This window comes from Cricetulus griseus, chromosome 5 (assembly GCF_003668045.3).
Source record: "Cricetulus griseus strain 17A/GY chromosome 5, alternate assembly CriGri-PICRH-1.0, whole genome shotgun sequence".
NCBI lineage: Eukaryota > Metazoa > Chordata > Mammalia > Rodentia > Cricetidae > Cricetulus > Cricetulus griseus.
In genome coordinates, this window is record NC_048598.1 from 159,664,435 (window position 1) to 159,682,333 (window position 17,899).

The 17,899-nt window shown below is 46.6% G+C and overlaps 1 protein-coding gene across 1 annotated transcript; it reads right to left on the minus strand.

Moving 5' to 3' along the window:
- Positions 1–1,178: 1,178 nt before the first annotated feature.
- Positions 1,179–5,832, minus strand: LOC113836242 (MLV-related proviral Env polyprotein-like). Its single transcript, XM_035445295.1, has 2 exons — positions 4,420–5,832; positions 1,179–1,903 (listed from the first exon to the last, which is right to left on the minus strand). Exons 1-2 carry the CDS (start codon positions 5,687–5,689, stop codon positions 1,194–1,196), a joined length of 1,980 nt encoding a protein of 659 aa, XP_035301186.1. The 5' UTR covers positions 5,690–5,832; the 3' UTR covers positions 1,179–1,193.
- Positions 5,833–17,899: the final 12,067 nt, after the last annotated feature.

Sequence of the window (17,899 nt, forward strand, 5' to 3'; positions counted from 1 at the left end):
TGAATTAAAGTTATGAAGGTCTGAGGATAAAAAGGCTTAAGTGGTTACAAATAAAGTGAGTTGAGACAGTGAAAAGAATGAAATATGTTCCAGATTTCTCTCTCTCTCTCATTATGCTACTGTTCAAAGTCATAATATTAGTCACACAGGGTACTAAACACCATGCTATACCACTATGTGATCAAAATTAAGGTACTTTTCATTGTCCTAAAGGTATTTGTCAGTTTTAAAAATGTTAAGGCTTTCAGCCAAGTCGTTTCTAACATAAATATGCTGCTAATGTGTCTAATACTTATGTTTTCACATACTCAAAAGATTCTTGTAAGTTCCAGGAAGTCAAATTGGACCCACCCAAACAGGTCAGATTCACTCCAGATATTATTCAACCTTTCCATGATCTCCCTGAAAGACCCCCGAAGAGGCACTTTCGTAGAGGGAGACCCACACACCCAGGAATCAGCGAGGCCACAAACTGGATGCAAAAAACAAGAGGCTTTATTGGAGACGCGGGTACCCGGGGCGACTTAGCCTTTGTGTGGCTAAGCGCCCCGAGCCAAGGGAAAGGGGTCCTTATATAGGGAAAAAGGCGCAAGCTAGGAGCAGGGATTCTATTGGATAATTCTAATGAGGCATTATACAGAGCTATTCCCATTGGTCAATGTATATGAGACGCTATACAGGGTTATTCAAATAAGGCAAAGTACAGAGTTATTCAAATGAGGTGAAACACAGAGTCTTTCAAATGAGGCGAAATACAGAATTATTTCTATTGGATGGTTCAAATGAGACACAGAGCCATTCCAGATCAGCATATTCTCAAGGTCTGGTGTCTGGTACAGCAGACTCAATTCCCCCCCCTTTCCTGATGGCTGACCTTGGGGGCGGAGACCTTGGGACGGAGTGTTTCTCTTCGGGCGGGGCGGGGGCTCAGGGGCAGGGCTCCAGGCCGGCTCACTCGGTGTTTGTTCTCGTGCTGACCCACCTGGTGCTCGCCCTCGTGCCGGCCCACCCGGTGCTCATTCTCGGGCCGGCCCCACCCGGTGCTTGTTCTCGGGCCGGGCGGGGAAAGGCCACCGGGGGTGGGGATCGGGGAGGCCACCGACAGGAGGAAGAGGAGACAAACTTGAGAAAGAAAGGGCTAAGGGACAGGGGTCTTTCATTCCCCCATTTCTCTTGTAACTGAATGGAATCTTTCATTCAGAGGTCTCTGGATACTCTGGATCTATTTGCTTCAGCTGATGATATTGTTGAGTTAAGACTAAGGCCTGTACAACAGATAGTCGTTCTCTGATGAATTGAGTCAGTTTGTTCAGAATGCAGGGACCAAATATGAGGATCAAAAATAGAATAACCAGAGGTCCCATGAGCGTGGATATAAGGGTAGTCAACCAGGAGGACTTAGCGAACCATCCTTCGAACCATCCTTGTTGAGACTCAAATAGCTGTTGCCTCTGTTTTAGCCTCTCCCTAAGTTTGGCCATGCTGTCCCTAACTATTCCTGTATGATCTGCATAAAAGCAGCATTCTTCCTTGAGGGCAGCACATAGCCCCCCTTCCTGTAAAAATAATAAATCTAATCCTCGTCTGTTCTGCAGGACCACCTCAGAGAGTGATGTTAAGGATTTCTCGAGTGCACTGACTGACTCTTCTAGGACCTGGATATCCGTGTGCATGGCTTGTTGTAGAAGCTTAAAATGATTAATTCCCTGTAGGGCAACGGTTCCGGTCCCTATGCTGGCTGCTATGCCCCCCACTGTTATTCCTCCTAATAATAGGGCCACGGTAAAGGATATTGGCTCCCTCTTATATCGGGTTGATTTTTCTAGTACGCTGTAAACATATTCAGGTTGGTGGTATGTGACTTTGGGCCAAAGTTCTATCAATATACAAAAGTCAATGGTTGCGGCGTCCACCCTTGACCAACAAGAAAGACGCCACACCGAGGAATCTTCTTCAACACAGTTTAATCGGGAACCTCTTTGCTTTGTACAGTGTATAATGGCGGCGGGCCCCGGGCCGAGGGAGACGGGGCCTGATATAGTCTACATCTACCAATCACCTAACCCTACGTGGCGCGCCAGGATAGGTTGTCTCCAAGCAGAATTAAGAGGATACATGACCTTTACCATATTTGGAGTTGTTTACCACAGAGAGCGCTCGCCGTCGGGCTGGCGGAAGGCGGAAACCGGCGCCATCTTTTGGGTGCGGTTTTCTGCAGCTCCCTACAGTTCCCCCTTTTTGTTTTAATATTATAGGAGTAGCAGTATCTATCTGTTGTCAGATTTCAGTCATCTCTGTCTTAGGTTCAACCCCAGTGTCCCTATCTTACCCATCAAAGAGTCACTGTGTCGCCCTCACAGGCTCATGTCTTAGGTTGAAGGGAACACATGTATGCTTATTCGCTCAGCATGAGGGTAGGTGCCCGTCATTGAGCATGACTGATTCAGATATGCATCACTCACTCAGCAAGGGCGAGACAGACATCTATTTGTCTGTCAGCATGGATAACCATGCTTGAGGGGACTGTCCTGCTTCCACAGCAGCAAAGGCCTGTACCAACATAGCAGCTTGGGATTTTTGTGACTTCCTGATCCTGCATAGGCACCACAAGCAAACTAAAATGGCTAACAGCATCATGGAAAACATAACCCCTATTCCAGCCCATTCCTTAACTAAACTAAAGGCTTGTGCAATCATGGTATTACTTCTCTGTTGTGTGACCCTCATCCTGCAGATACACCATAACGCTATGAAACTAACTAGGATAAGCATTCCTCCCAGGGCACCCATTCCTGCCCACTCTTTCAGATGATTCATGGCTTGAGTGATCCACGCAGACAGTCCTTCCGCAACCGAGATGTCGACCCTGGTGGAATTCACATGCACTATGGAGAGTCTCAGCTCCTGCATCAGCTTTTCAAAATCCCCAGACCAGTTGCCTAGAAGATACTATGAAGGTTGTTTAGACATGTTTGCTGCTAAAGAATAATTCTGATAGGAAACAGCTGTTACACACAAACCAGGCATTCTCCATTCACATTCCAACTGTGCCAGTTGCCATAAATTATCCAATTGTTCCTGTACTAGATCAATGCATTGATTCAAAACCATAATGCCACCTTTCAATTGAGCATTATGGGTAGATTGGATATCCAATGCAATCTCCATATGCTAAGTGCAGCAATTTCAACTCCTTACTAGTTAAGAGAATGTCATCCATATAGTGAACACATCTCACAGCAGGGTATTTCTCTCTAATAGGAGCAATAGCATGACACACAAAAAGCTGACACATAGTGGGGCTATTGGCCATACCCTGGGGTAAAACCACCCACTCATATAATGGTATGGAGAATAGAAGGTAAAGTAAAAGCAAACCTAACACTATCCTGCACACATCACAAATCAGGTTCTTCATGATTGGGTAGGGCTGACAGCAACGGTAAACCATGCTGCACAGGCCCCATGACTTGCATCTATTTATTTCCTTCAGCTGTTCTAACGTCTCCTGCCCCTCTTCTACAGCCTTGCGGCATCTTTGATCCTCTAGACAGCTGCGAACCATTTTCCAAATAGGCCACGTCCCTGGCTTCAGCGTTCCCTGTGCCCAGACAAAATCTAGATCTTTTCCAAGCTTATCCCAACTATCCACAGTGAGATTGCCCGAGGCTGCGATGTTAAAAAGCAGCCAAATCACCACTATAATAGCGGGGTCCATTAACTTACTCTCACTCTGCAAATTAAAACAGAAGCGAAGTTTTTTACTTTCGGTTCGCTTTTGTCACGAACAGTGTTGCTCCTTTCCGGAGACTTTACCGCCTCTTTCCCGAGGGCTTTGTTGCTCCTTTACCGGAGACTTTATCGCTTCTTTCCTGAGGGCTTTGGTGCTCCTTTACCGGAGACTTTATCGCCTCTTTCCCGAGGACCTTGGTGCTCCTTTACCGGAGACCTATCTCCGCATTCACCGCGGACTTTACAGTTCCACTTACCTTGGGAACTTACCCCCGACTGTGAGAAGTTCTGATTCCCTGTACGTATGGGCCACCACTTGCGGCGGTGGCGGCGTCCCCGTACGGGCCACCACTCGCGGCGTCCACCCTTGACCAACAAGAAAGACGCCACACCGAGGAATCTTCTTCAACACAGTTTAATCGGGAACCTCTTTGCTTTGTACAGTGTATAATGGCGGCGGGCCCCGGGCCGAGGGAGACGGGGCCTGATATAGTCTACATCTACCAATCACCTAACCCTACGTGGCGCGCCAGGATAGGTTGTCTCCAAGCAGAATTAAGAGGATACATGACCTTTACCATATTTGGAGTTGTTTACCACAGAGAGCGCTCGCCGTCGGGCTGGCGGAAGGCGGAAACCGGCGCCATCTTTTGGGTGCGGTTTTCTGCAGCTCCCTACAAATGGTGGTGTTGAGAACAGTGGTAGAGACACAGGGAGTCAACCCAGTACTGCAAGCCCAATAAGTTCCATAAGGGGCAACAAGGTATCGGCTGTCCTGAGATAATGGCTCTATTTGGTTACATAATTCTTGATGTGAGGGAGGAATCCTGCCTATGCATAGCCCCTTTCCTGAGACCTCAGATATTGTGAGCTTGTGCTGCATAGCAGCTCCACAACTGGTAGGTGCTGAGGTCTGGTTGGAGTAGTTGCCCAGTATTGCCACGCCTTCATAATATGGGGGCCGGGAAACTAGGCATAGCCAGCATTCCTGAGTCTTGTTGGGGTCTGAGAAATTTAAGGCTTGGTAAACTCCTTGGATTAATTGTAATAATCTATCTCCGGTACCAGGAGGGTCTCTGGTTATCTCGATGTTTAGGGCATCTGGGGTGGGGGAGAAGGTGACAGCACCTGGTGTAGGAGTGATAGCTTTAGGAACGGTAGGGGGTTTAGGGACTTGAAAATGGGTTGGGGCTCTCTGGTCCGCTATTACTATGTTTGGCCCTACTGATTGTTGGCTTAGGGGAGTAATTTGTCTGTACAGGGAGAATAAGGTCACCGGATCTTTCCCTGCTCGGTGCAGCCGGAGTCCCCAGACTTTAGGACTATCCCAAGTAGTCCTTTTTCCAGCATCTGTGAACCTTAGGATGAGAGGGTTGCATTTTCCTCCGGGGGTGGCGCCTTGAAAACCTCCCCCTCCGGCACTATCATAACAGGGTCCGCAGGCTCTTTGCCCACATCTCCATGGTCCTTTCCCTGCGTACCCTGGGATCTCCCTCCGTTTGAGAGTGATGAAATCCCAAGAGGAAGAGGGTTTCCAGTAAGCCTCCCCTGTGGTTTCACATCCCCATCTTGCACAGTACCCTTCCTGCGGCCCCCCGCAGCCATGAGTTGGTTTATGGCCGGGGCAAACATAAAAATCCTTGCTTCTTGTTCCTATCCTTCCCCCAGGGTGGTGGCATCCGTACCCTGGGAATGGTTCCTGGTCAGAGGGATCCCAATCAGACCCTACTAAGTCACATAGGTCGACATAGAGAGGAGGGAACCCATCATGTAGAGTCCCTATATAAGTGCTGAGGTTGGCTATTTCCCCGGTCCCTAGATTGGCTATTTTCCAGGTGATATTATAAACCCTGTGGGGGTTAGTTGCTACATGGGGGGTAAACAGACAACCAATCAACAGGAGGGTGTACGAGAGAGTCTTATCTTTAAAGGATTTTGAGTGCGGTGTGCGGTCCATTCTGATGCAGTGGCTGAATCGGTGGGTCGGGCTGGCTTTACATGTGAAGCATGTATCCAAGCTGCAATGCCGTCTACCTTGAGTGCGGTGGGAGTGGTAAGCAAAACGATGTAGGGTCCCTTCCAGCGGGGTTCAAGGTTCTTGGCCTGGTGACGCCGGACCCAAACAGTGTCCCCGATCTGGTAGGAATGGGGGATGGTGGGATGGTCCCTCTGGTCTTTATAAGCTTGAGCAAGGGGTTTCCAGACCTCCCGTTGTACTAGTTGGAGGGCCTGTAAATGAGCTTGGAGAGAAGGGGAGTTAGCAAAATCTGAGACATCTTGATCAAGAAAGTTAATGATAGGAGTAGGTACTCCATACAGGATCTCAAAGGGTGTGAGCCCATGTGGTCCAGGGGTATTACGAGCGCGGTAGAGTGCTAGGGGGAGTAGGAGGACCCAGTCTCTAGTGCCAGTTGCAAGCGACAATTTTGTTAAAGTCTCCTTGATTGTTCTATTCATCCTTTCTACCTGTCCTGAACTTTGGGGTCTATAAGCACAATGTAATTTCCAATCAATCCCCAACAAGGTGGCCACTGACTGACTTACCTGGGAGACGAAGGCGGGCCCATTGTCTGTTCCCAGTACCTGAGGCATCCCATAACGGGGAAAGATTTCTTCAAGCAATTTCTTAGTAACGATCTTGGCTGTTTCATGTTTAGTAGGGAAGGCTTCAACCCATCCTGAAAAGGTGTCTACAAAAATTAATAGATACTTGTATCCATATTTACCTGGTTTAATCTCAGTGAAATCTATCTCCCAATGTGTTCCGGGCCGGTAGCCTCTGACCCGGTTCCCGGGAGGAAGCTTCAGTCTGGATGCGTTGACTCGGGCGCACGCATCACATTGCTCAGTTACCTGTTTTAGAATATCGTTCTTCCCCAAAAGGAAATTGAATTCCTCTTCTCGTTCGAGGAGCTCCCGCATCTTCTTGGAGCTCAGATGTGTCATCTTATGTAAAAATGTCACTAGGTACTTGGTTACCCGGTAGGGGATGACAGTCTTTCCTTCATAAGTCCAATCCCCGTTTGGTTCCTTTGTGGCTCCCAATTTCTCTAGGGTTTGGATGTCTCTTTGTTCATAGTCCCATGAGGGGAAGGGATGGTCGTTGGTGGGCTCTAGAGCCAGAAGGTTAGTGGTGTCTGTGGTCAGGGCCGCCTCTCGGGCAGCCAAATCTGCCCTTCGATTGCCCCTTGCTTCGAAAGAATCCCCTTTTTGGTGTCCAGGGCAATGTATGATACTTAAGGCAGCGGGCAGATGAAGAGCCCTTAAGAGAGTGAGGATTTCCTCCTGATTTTTAATGTCTTTCCCTTCGGAGGTAAGCAGCCCCCTCCGTCTGTAAATTTCTCCATGTATATGTGCAGTGGCGAAGGCATAACGACTGTCTGTATACACGGTGAGCCTCTTACCTTCTGCCAATTTTAGAGCCTGCGTGAGTGCTATGAGTTCTGCCCTCTGTGTGGAAGTTCCAGGGGGGAGTGCCTGGGCCCAGACGACCTGATTTTCTGTGGTGACTGCCGCGCCCGCCCTTCGTTCTCCTTGATGCAAAAAGCTGCTTCCATCCGTGAACCAGATGTGGTCCGGGCTAGGTAGAGGCTGGTCAGTCAGGTCGGATCTCGCCCCATGGGCCTCGGCCAATACCTGTAAGCAATCATGAGCCTCTGGCTCCCCAGGGAGGGGGAGCAGGGTGGCTGGGTTCAGAGTCACCAAAGGCCCGAAGTGGACCCGGTCTTTGTCTAACAGCATAGTCTGGTAATGAGTCATTCGGGCATTAGTAAGCCATCTGTCTGGAGGCTGTCTGATGACTGCCTCAACTGCATGAGGGGCATGTATGGTCAAAGGCTGCCCCAAGGTTAGCTTGTGAGAATCTTTTACCAGCAGAGCTATAGCGGCAATCATTCGAAGGCAGGGTGGCCATCCTGATGCCACAGGATCCAATTTCTTGGAGAGGTATGCAGTGGGCCTTCTCCAAGGCCCCAGTTTTTGGGTGAGGACTCCCTTAGCATAGCCCTCTTTCTCATCTATAAAAAGTTCAAATGGCTTAGCTAAGTCCGGTAGACCCAGGGCTGGTGATTCAAGGAGAGCCTTTTTGATGTCGGTGAAGGCTTTCTTTTGGGGCTCTTCCCATTTAAAAGCAACCCCTGGCCGAGTGAGGGGGTAGAGGGGAGCCGCCATTTCGGCAAACCCAGGGATCCATAGGCGGCAGAAGCCTGCCGTTCCCAAGAACTCTCTCAGTTGGCGGGGATTTTGTGGGGTGGGAATGTCTAAGATGGCTCGCATACGGGCTTCCGTTAGCCATCGACGCCCATCCTTTATCTTGTATCCTAAATAGGTCACCTGTTTCTGACATATCTGGGCCTTCTTGGCGGATGCCCGGTACCCTAGGTTCCCAAGAGTCTGGAGGAGGGCTTGAGTGCCTTCCTTGCATTCCCCTTTGGTTTTGGCTGCCAGGAGAATGTCATCTACATATTGTAAGAGGATTAGAGCGGGGTACCTAACCCGGAATTCTGCCAGGTCCTGATGTAAAGCTTCATCAAAAAGGGTAGGGCTGTTCTTAAACCCTTGAGGTAGCCTAGTCCAAGTCAGCTGCCCAGAGATTCCAAGGGCCGCGTCCTGCCATTCAAAGGCAAATATAGGCTGGCTGGTGGGATGCAGGCAGAGGCAGAAGAAAGCGTCTTTAAGATCTAAGACTGTGTACCAGGTATAGTTAGGTGGCAATCCACTCAGCAAATTGTAAGGGTTGGGGACAGTAGGGTGTATGTCCTCTATCCTTTTATTGACTTCTCTCAGGTCCTGCACTGGCCGGTAGTCATTAGTTCCCGGCTTCCTAACGGGTAGCAAGGGTGTATTCCAAGGAGATTTACAGGGCACCAGAATCCCTTGTTCAAGTAACCTTTTAATATGTGGCCGAATTCCTTCGCGGGCTTCTTTAGGCATTGGATACTGTCTGACGGATGCAGGAAGGATGGCAGCTTTTAAGGTTACTATAATTGGGGCCTGGTTAATGGCAAGGCCCATTCCTCCTGTTTCAGCCCAGGCTTGGGGAAATTCCGCAAGCCAGTGATCAAGGGTTTCCTGATTGTTCGAATTAGTCCTCTTTTCATGGAGTCTATATTCATCTTCTATGGACATTGTCAAGATGGTAAGGGGAATTCCCTCTGGCCCTGTGACTTTGACTTCTGACCTCTCAAAGTGTATTTGAGCTTTTAATTTGGTCAATAGGTCCCGTCCTAGTAAGGGGTAGGGGCAATCTGGCACATGGAGGAAAGAATGCATAACCTTACCGGTCGCGAGCTGGAGCTGCCGATTTGTAGTCCAATGGTACTGCTTTCCGCCTGTAGCTCCCTGTACCCATGCAGTCCGGTGACTCAGGGGTCCGGGTGACCGATTCAGAACGGAATGTTGTGCCCCTGTATCGACTAGGAAGGTGACCGGATGCCCCCCGACTTGCAGTGTTATCCTGGGCTCAGGGGGGGGGCTCCTGGCCCCGACTCCTCTAATCTTCTAGGTTCAGGAGGTCAGAAACCCTTGGCGGTGGAAGCTTGGCCCGGGGGTTCTTAGGGCATTCTCTTGCCCAATGTCCTTTTTCTTTACAGTAAGCACATTGGTCCCTGTCCAGGTGGGGCCCCCTTCTGTCATCCCTCTGTCTATTCTGTCTCTGGCCTGTCACTACTGTGGCCAATAGCCTGCTCATTTCTTTATTCTGCTTACGGTCTCTCGCAACCTCTTTTTCCTCTGCTTCCTGTCTTAGTCTTTCCTCTCTCTCCTGGGTTTCCTTCCTCCAACGTTCTTCTCTTTCTGTCTGTGTTTCCCTCTTATTAAAAATACGTTCTGCTTCCTTCAACAAATCTTGGAGTGTATATCCCTGTAGATTTTCTAGCCTTTGAAGCTTGTTTCTTATGTCCGGGGCTGATTGCCAAATAAAGGACATAGAAACGTTGGTGGCCTGACCTGGATCTTCCGGATTATAGGGAGTATACATCCTGTACGCTTCTTTCAATCTCTCTAGAAAAGCGGCAGGTGATTCCTCCGCACCCTGTATTATCTGCTTCACCTGGGCCAAATTAGTGGGTCTGCATCCTGCCCCCCGGAGACCCGCTACCAGCAACTGGCGATAGAGACGCAGGTGGGTCCTACCTGCTTCGGTGGTAAAATCCCATTCAGGTCTTTCAAGAGGGCAAGCCGCATCAATTTCATTGGGTAGCTGGGTGGGCTGCCCGTTTGCTCCTGGGACATTTTTTCGTGCTTCTAGTAGCACGCGCTGTTTCTCCTCCGAGGTTAAGAGGACCTGCAAAAGCTGCTGACAATCATCCCAGGTGGGTTGGTGAGTCGTGAGTACCGACTCTATGAGAGATGTCAGCCTCACGGGGTCTGCAGAAAAAGAAGGATTATTATTTTTCCAGTTATAGAGGTCCGATGCTGAGAATGGCCAATACTGAGGTTGGCCGTTCAGTCCAGTTCGGAGGGGCAAAGTGGTTGAATCTGGAACGGGCTGCTCCCTGCGACCTCTTAGTCGATAAGCCATTGGTGAAGGGTCAGGGGCCGCTTCCGCCAAGGCGGCGGCGGAGTCCGCTTCTGCCTCTGGTGGGGGCGGCAGTGGCGGATATGGCGGGGGCTCCTCCGTTAATAGATCAACCAACTGGTCTTCTCCCGGGGGGAGTACCTTAGGTGTCTTCTTTTCTTTAGCCTTAGTGTCTTTCACCGCGGTAGGGTAAAGGTTGGAATGGGAAGGGGGGTTGGGAGGAATCAAAGGAGTGGGAGGTGTAGGGGCCGAAGGAATGGGTCGGTTGGAGCGGTTAGAGGGGGGAAGGAGAGAGGGGCCCTTGGGATGTAAGAAAGGACGTACCCAGGGAGGGGGGTCCTGAACCAAAGCCTCCCAAGTGACGATATAAGCCACTTGATCGGGATGCCCGTGTGGTCCAGGATCCATAATCTTCTCTTTTACCTGGAATATAGTCTGGGGGTTAAAGGTACCATCTCGCGGCCAGCCTACGTCAAAGGTCGGCCATTCTGAAGAACAAAGAGTAATCCATTTGCGTTTACGCACATCAACAGATTGGTTATGAGCATATTCCTGTACATCTCTCCAGTGCGAGAGTGTTAGGGACAAAGGAGTGGTGACAGTTTGCCCCATAGTTTCTAGGCTTAGGAGGACACAAATGACAGCTACAAGACAAAGACCGAATAACACAGAACAGACTTTCGCAGCGCGGTTTCGACAGAGAGTCGACAGAAAGAATTGAGAGGGGGTCGAGGAAGGGGGCCCTCCTTCTTCATCCCCAGTAAAGATTGCAAATCCCTCAAGCCGAGGGCCTTCTCCAAAGAGACTGGGAAAATGTCCAGTCATAGATCTAAGTTCAAAGTACAAATCCCTCACCCCGAGGGCTTCCCAAGTTCAAAATACAAATCCCTCACCCCGAGGGCTTCAAACGCTACCAGGACGTCTCCTGGAGCCACGGTCCGGAGTCCGAGCTCGTCAGCTCCTCTCGGATCCACCAAATACAAATGTACACAGCTGTATACTACAAACGCAAGCGCAATTCACAAGACGGACTCAGACCAGACAAGACAAAACAGCGGATCCGCACAACACTTACCTCCCAAACGTGGGTCGGTGGTCCCTGAGTGGGGGGGTCTCTAATCCCGGACGAGCCCCCAAATGAAAGACCCCCGAAGAGGCACTTTCGTAGAGGGAGACCCACACACCCAGGAATCAGCGAGGCCACGAACTGGATGCAAAAAACAAGAGGCTTTATTGGAGACGCGGGTACCCGGGGCGACTTAGCCTTTGTGTGGCTAAGCGCCCCGAGCCAAGGGAAAGGGGTCCTTATATAGGGAAAAAGGCGCAAGCTAGGAGCAGGGATTCTATTGGATAATTCTAATGAGGCATTATACAGAGCTATTCCCATTGGTCAATGTATATGAGACGCTATACAGGGTTATTCAAATAAGGCAAAGTACAGAGTTATTCAAATGAGGTGAAACACAGAGTCTTTCAAATGAGGCGAAATACAGAATTATTTCTATTGGATGGTTCAAATGAGACACAGAGCCATTCCAGATCAGCATATTCTCAAGGTCTGGTGTCTGGTACAGCAGACTCAATTCCCCCCCCTTTCCTGATGGCTGACCTTGGGGGCGGAGACCTTGGGACGGAGTGTTTCTCTTCGGGCGGGGCGGGGGCTCAGGGGCAGGGCTCCAGGCCGGCTCACTCGGTGTTTGTTCTCGTGCTGACCCACCTGGTGCTCGCCCTCGTGCCGGCCCACCCGGTGCTCGTTCTCGGGCTGGCCCACCTGGTGCTCATTCTCGGGCCGGCCCCACCCGGTGCTTGTTCTCGGGCCGGCCCCACCCGGTGCTTGTTCTCGGGCCGGGCAGGGAAAGGCCACCGGGGGTGGGGATCGGGGAAGCCGCCGACAGGAGGAAGAGGAGACAAACTTGAGAAAGAAAGGGCTAAGGGACAGGGGTCTTTCATCCCAACTCCATTACCTCATCTTGGGACCCCTCTGAAACCCCTCCCTCATCTTATGATCCTCTGACCTTCAAGTACCAGGACGTAAGAAAAAATTATTTTCTAAACTTGACCTTGTCCTCTACTCTGTCAACATCTTTCCAGGTCTACATAGGTGCCAGAGTTCCATACAGCCTGGACTTTGATGAAACAACCAGATATGCCAGGACATGGCAGCACCCCAGCTTTCTCAGATCCCCCAAGGATGGTCAACACCCCCAAGGTCAACAGGTAGTAGTCTTGAGAACTTGATGCCTTTATTCCCTAACTTGCCACACCTAACTCCCCACATTGTTAATAATGAGAGCTAAGACTGTTGGAAAATAGGCATTATGCTGACCCCATTCCCTGGCAATGGGCAGGACATGCATAGTGGCATGGCCACATCATGGCTACGTCACTCATTACAGGGCTGTGTAAGGACTCAGTATGCATGTGCAAGCGTCAAGCAAGCTCCTCCATGTAGGGAGCCACAGCCCCAAGATGGCGCCTGGCTGGATGCCAGGGAGACCGAGCTTAGCTGTAAACAAGCCTTATTTGGAAGAGCTTAGTGGATCTGATGTGCCTCCTCCAGCTGTGACCTATCCAGGATCGACAGGTGGCATGAGCTAATTGGGTAATGAGCTTCCTTATAAGGGCTTTTGGGGGGAGGCTGGGGGAAGGAGAAACTGATGTACAAGGTTCCTGAATAAACTTCTTGAAGAAGAGTCGTGGTCGTGTTTCTCTTGCTGGTTGAGATAGACGCGACACCTCCATGTGCTCTCTCTCTCTCTCTCTCTCTCTCTCTCTCTCTCTCTCTCTCTCCTTCCTATCTCTCTTTTGTTCCTCTCACTCTCCACTCTCCCTTCTCTGCCCCTCTGCTCCACTTCTTTCTCTTTCCCCCCACCCTTTAATCAACTCCATGTGGTTAATGAATCTCGTGGTTCGTGTTCCATCGTGCCTGTAATTTAAACAAAAGAACAACAAACAGATCTTAAAAAAAAACAATATTCTGAAGAGAAAATTCCTCTACATCATTACTGGTGCCATATGCTATGGTAGAATCATACCTGAAAATTCCATGTTAAAAAAAAAAAAAAAAGTATGCTCCTCCCTCAGGTACTATTTGTAGAAGTCACTCACTCATCTATTGATTCCTGATGTTGCTGGTTTTAGCAAGATAAGACTCCTAATCCATCCACTGAATGTTACTCTGCCAGAGATGAAATAGCTCTAATGCCAACAAAGATTACTGTGATGTTAAACTGGGGAAGATTGTGTTATTGGAATTACAGCAGCCCCAGGAACACTTGCCATCCTGTGTTAATGCCAGACTGAAGTCAAACACTGCATTTTCTTCATTCCACTCAGAAAAGGGGTACAGCAATGTTTGTGTGCTCAATGCTGGGATCCCATGATGAAATAGGATGGTTTCTTTTGAGTTGGCTTCTCCCTCCTCCAAGTGTTTAGTTGCTCCTCAGGCACTGTCAACAGAAAAATGCACCATCAGCTTTTTAAGTGTAATTTACTTAGAAGAAGAAGAAACACCACACAAACATAAATATATGAATCAGTGTAAGAACCATGGTAGTACCAGAATATATTTCAGTGAACAAAAAATGAATCTTAAATCTTGGTATGAATCACTATATCTATAATCTATAGATTATAATATAGATATCTATAATATTTATAATCACAGTCTTTTGCAGGCTGAGTCAGGAGGATTGCTTACGGTTTGAGGTCAGCCTAAGCTACATAGTTAGGACCCATCCAACCAGGATTGAGTAGACATGTTCTTCAAAGAACAAACAGGGGCTGGAGAGGTGGTTCAGCATTTAAGTACATGCACTGCTTTTGCAGAGGACCCTAACTCAATTCCCGAAATCTGCATCAGACAGCTCACAAACATCTATAATGCAGGCTCCAGGGAATACTGCTGCAAAACATGCTCATTGTTAATGAAAAAACTTATTGGCCCATAGCAGAGTAAGAAGAGATTAGGTGAGACAGCCTGACATAGAAAGAATGATTGGGAGGAGAAAGGGTGAAGTCAGGAGAATCTCGGGGAATGTAAGCCAGCCACCTGAGTAAACTGGACACATAGAAAACGAGGTAACAAGCCAGGAGCAATGTGACAAAACACAAATAGAAATATGGGTTAATTTAAATGTAGAAGTTAGCTAATAATAAGCCTGAGATATCAGCCAAGCACCTATAATTCATATTCAGCCTCTGGGTCAGTTATTTGATAGCGGCTACAGGATAGGAAAACCGTGTTTACAGTATCCAATGACTCTAGCCTCTGTGGGCACCTGCATTCAGGTGCACCTACCCCTACACAGATATGCACATATATACACACTTAAAAACAAATATTCTTAGAAATATTCAAAAATTCCTTTTGAATTTAGGAATATTTTATATGTCTATATGTCAGCTATCTTTATTTGTATATATACATATATATGTATATACATATATATATACAAATATATACATAGTCACAATATACAAGCTTATATTTATGTTATATATATAAGAAACCAGAAGAAGGTAAATAAATGGCCATAGGAAATTTTGCAAATATACCAATGAAAACATATACATTCTAGTTATTTTTTCACATTTTTGATAGGATATATGTGCTATGACATCTGGGGACAGAATTTTACCTGAACTACACTTTAAATAGAAACAAACTCAAAGCTACCTGTCCACAACTCTAATTACTGCTAGCTATTACCTTGAAAATATCACTGTTTTTTTGTTTTGTTTTTGGAAAATACCCTCCCCACCTACCCTCTGTAACTCAAAACTACTAGTGTAAGTCTTCTGAATGAGTAATGCTAAGAAAAAGCTAGAATGATTTAGATAAGCCAGAAGCTACTTTCTTGACGCACAAAGAAGAGAATACTTCATGCAGGACAAAGGATAGATCACTCTGGACACCCAGTGCTAGGAGAAATGTGCATGTGTTAGAATGGAACAGAAGGACTTAGGGATTAAGGAGAAATATTTGACACAGCCTCCTCATATCCAATCCTTCATATCCTCTTCATTACTTTCTTCTAAAGTATGCTTGGGTCCCTTTAAAGATATACTGTGTCAAATACAATGTATGCAATATGCAAAAATCAGACACCCATAACCATCAGGAGATGTTACATTATGTCTTATGTGGATAAATCAGAAAAGCAATCAATATGACTCCCTACAAAGGAAAAGTACCATGGAATGTGCCTTCTCTGGGGACAGGATAACAGTTTCTGGGTGGGAACAGGTACATGTTCATGGGCACAAACCTGAAGACCATGAAATACTGTGAAAGGAAGATACTGTAAGTGGGGAGTGTGGCCTAGACAGCCAGGAGGTCGAGAAGCACTGAGTGGGCCCAAGGAATAGGATCCAAAAAGGTGTGTACACTAACAGAGGGATAAAAAGTGGAACAGGGTAGTCAATATAGAGCTCATATTTAGTAACAGGTAAGCCAGGATCATTCACACTATCAACTTCTTTGCTGTATTGAATTCACTGTATTCTCTAGGAGACAAAGTGATGACTCAGAACTAAGCAAAAATAATATTTGTAGAAGATCTGCCTCTCTTTCCAAGAATTCTGCCAAGGATCAGCTTTCTTAGTCATCTTAGTATTTAAATTCTACTCAGGTTTTGGTCTGAAAAATCACCAAATTCATTGTTGTAACATACCTAACCATGAAACTGATAATATTTCAAAGAAAGTGGAGGCTTGAGTTCTTAACATGAGGTATGTTTTTTTTGGTTATTGATTACTAATATGCATTAAAATAACGTAATCTTTGGAGTGTGTGTATATATGTGATTTATTGGTTTAATTAAGTATTATGTGTACTCAACTTTTGCATGCCAATCTTTAAGTTAGATTTATGCTTTCCTGGGGTCTTAACTGGCATCAGGTCCATCTGACAAACAAAAGTCAAGTGTGTTAATGTGTGGTGTAGAAGAGGCCAGTAATGAAATGCACAGGTTGTAGAGTCACAAGACTGTGGGTAAAGTCCCCAGAACAACATGCATTGTTTGTGCCTGTGCAGGTAACATTACTTCTCTGTCACAGGCCTCTCATTTGTAAAATAGAAAAAGGAAGACCTCCTTCAAGGGATCAGCTAAGGCACAAGTGAGAAGGTTGATAAGTATGCTTGCAAACCAGCTTCTTAAATGTGTGTGGTGACCCCATTAGCAACTGAATGGAGGCCCATGAGAAATTTGGCAACAGTAAAAAGTTTCTTAAAGAGCAATGACAAAAGTTAATTCAAATGAAACACAAAGTGAATCTGAAGTGTTGCTGGCAGCTCTTGCTGCCTGCAACTTTGGTGTAGCTTCTGAGCATAAGACACTTTGTACTCTGCAGAGCCTGTCATGACTTAATGGCAAGGAATATGGCCTGAAATGCCCCAGTGCAGAGTCCACACTATTGCCTGCTTTAGATTGCAGTGGTTTTACTGCTCATAAAGAAATGTAACACAGTGGTTACAGAAGATGACATTTTCCCACCATCATTCCTCAGCATGTAAACAGCTAACTAGTGTTCTTTAGGTTGTAATGCATTAGGATATTTGATTGTAAACACTGTTGGAGATGCTGCCTGGAGTTTCATATGAAATTTGTCTTTCGAATGAGGTCAACTTTCCAACAATTTCTAAAATAGCCTTACACACAATCTGACATCTTGTACTATATATTGATGCAAGGTGACATTATTACCACTGGTAATTATAAAATCAAAATGTGAGTGAACTCTGAAATACTTTGCAGATGGCTCAATTCAATCCTGTAATATCAGTTTCAGCTGAAATGTGATATTTTATATAAAAATTAACAAGCAGATCTTATTAATATACATGTTCTTTTGTCTTTAACAAATAATAAAATTATGTGTATGTCAAATCATTGTTTTAAAATAAATTTATAATTGATTTTCAATAAATATTTGATATTTTTTATATACTGAAATACCCAAAATTGTTTGAAAATTTCTCAGGCAGAAGGGGGCTGTAACTGAATTTTTTTAAGACTAGGTTCTAAAGCCCACAAAATATTGCAATATTGTAAGGATTCTTATGAAAAAGTGTATTAAGGAGCCACACTTGGTACAGAATGTTAGTGACAGTTTTCCACATGTATGGTTCATTTCCGCATGTCCTCCATGGATATTCCTAAACTGCCCTTCTGTCAGGGACTGTTGGTAAAAGTGTTTATATGGCAATAATTGGGAAAACTTAGATGTTTGTGCTCTGCAATACAGGGAATGGGTGTGTTTACCACACCATGTCACAAAGAGAATGTCTCCCTCAGGAGCAAAGTTCCAGCAGGTTTTCTGGAATTTATTTAAAAATATCTGAGATTCCTAAGCACGGAGTATTCCTGCACAATCCGCCAGGTGTGCAGATGGTCCTCGAGACACTGTGCTGTGGGAATCAGGCCTGGAAAGTAGCAAAAGAAAACTGTCTCTACTTCTTGCTCATCCTGGGGGACAAGGTATGGATAGGGCTTACCAAGTGGGTAAGAATAATGCAAAGCTATTAAGTTAGATTTCCTATTAGCATTTACACGCTATTATGGGAAACAAATAATATAAGCTACAGTTTCCCATTTAACATATATCAAAAATTACTCATAAAGATACTGAAAACCCTACTCATTTTGT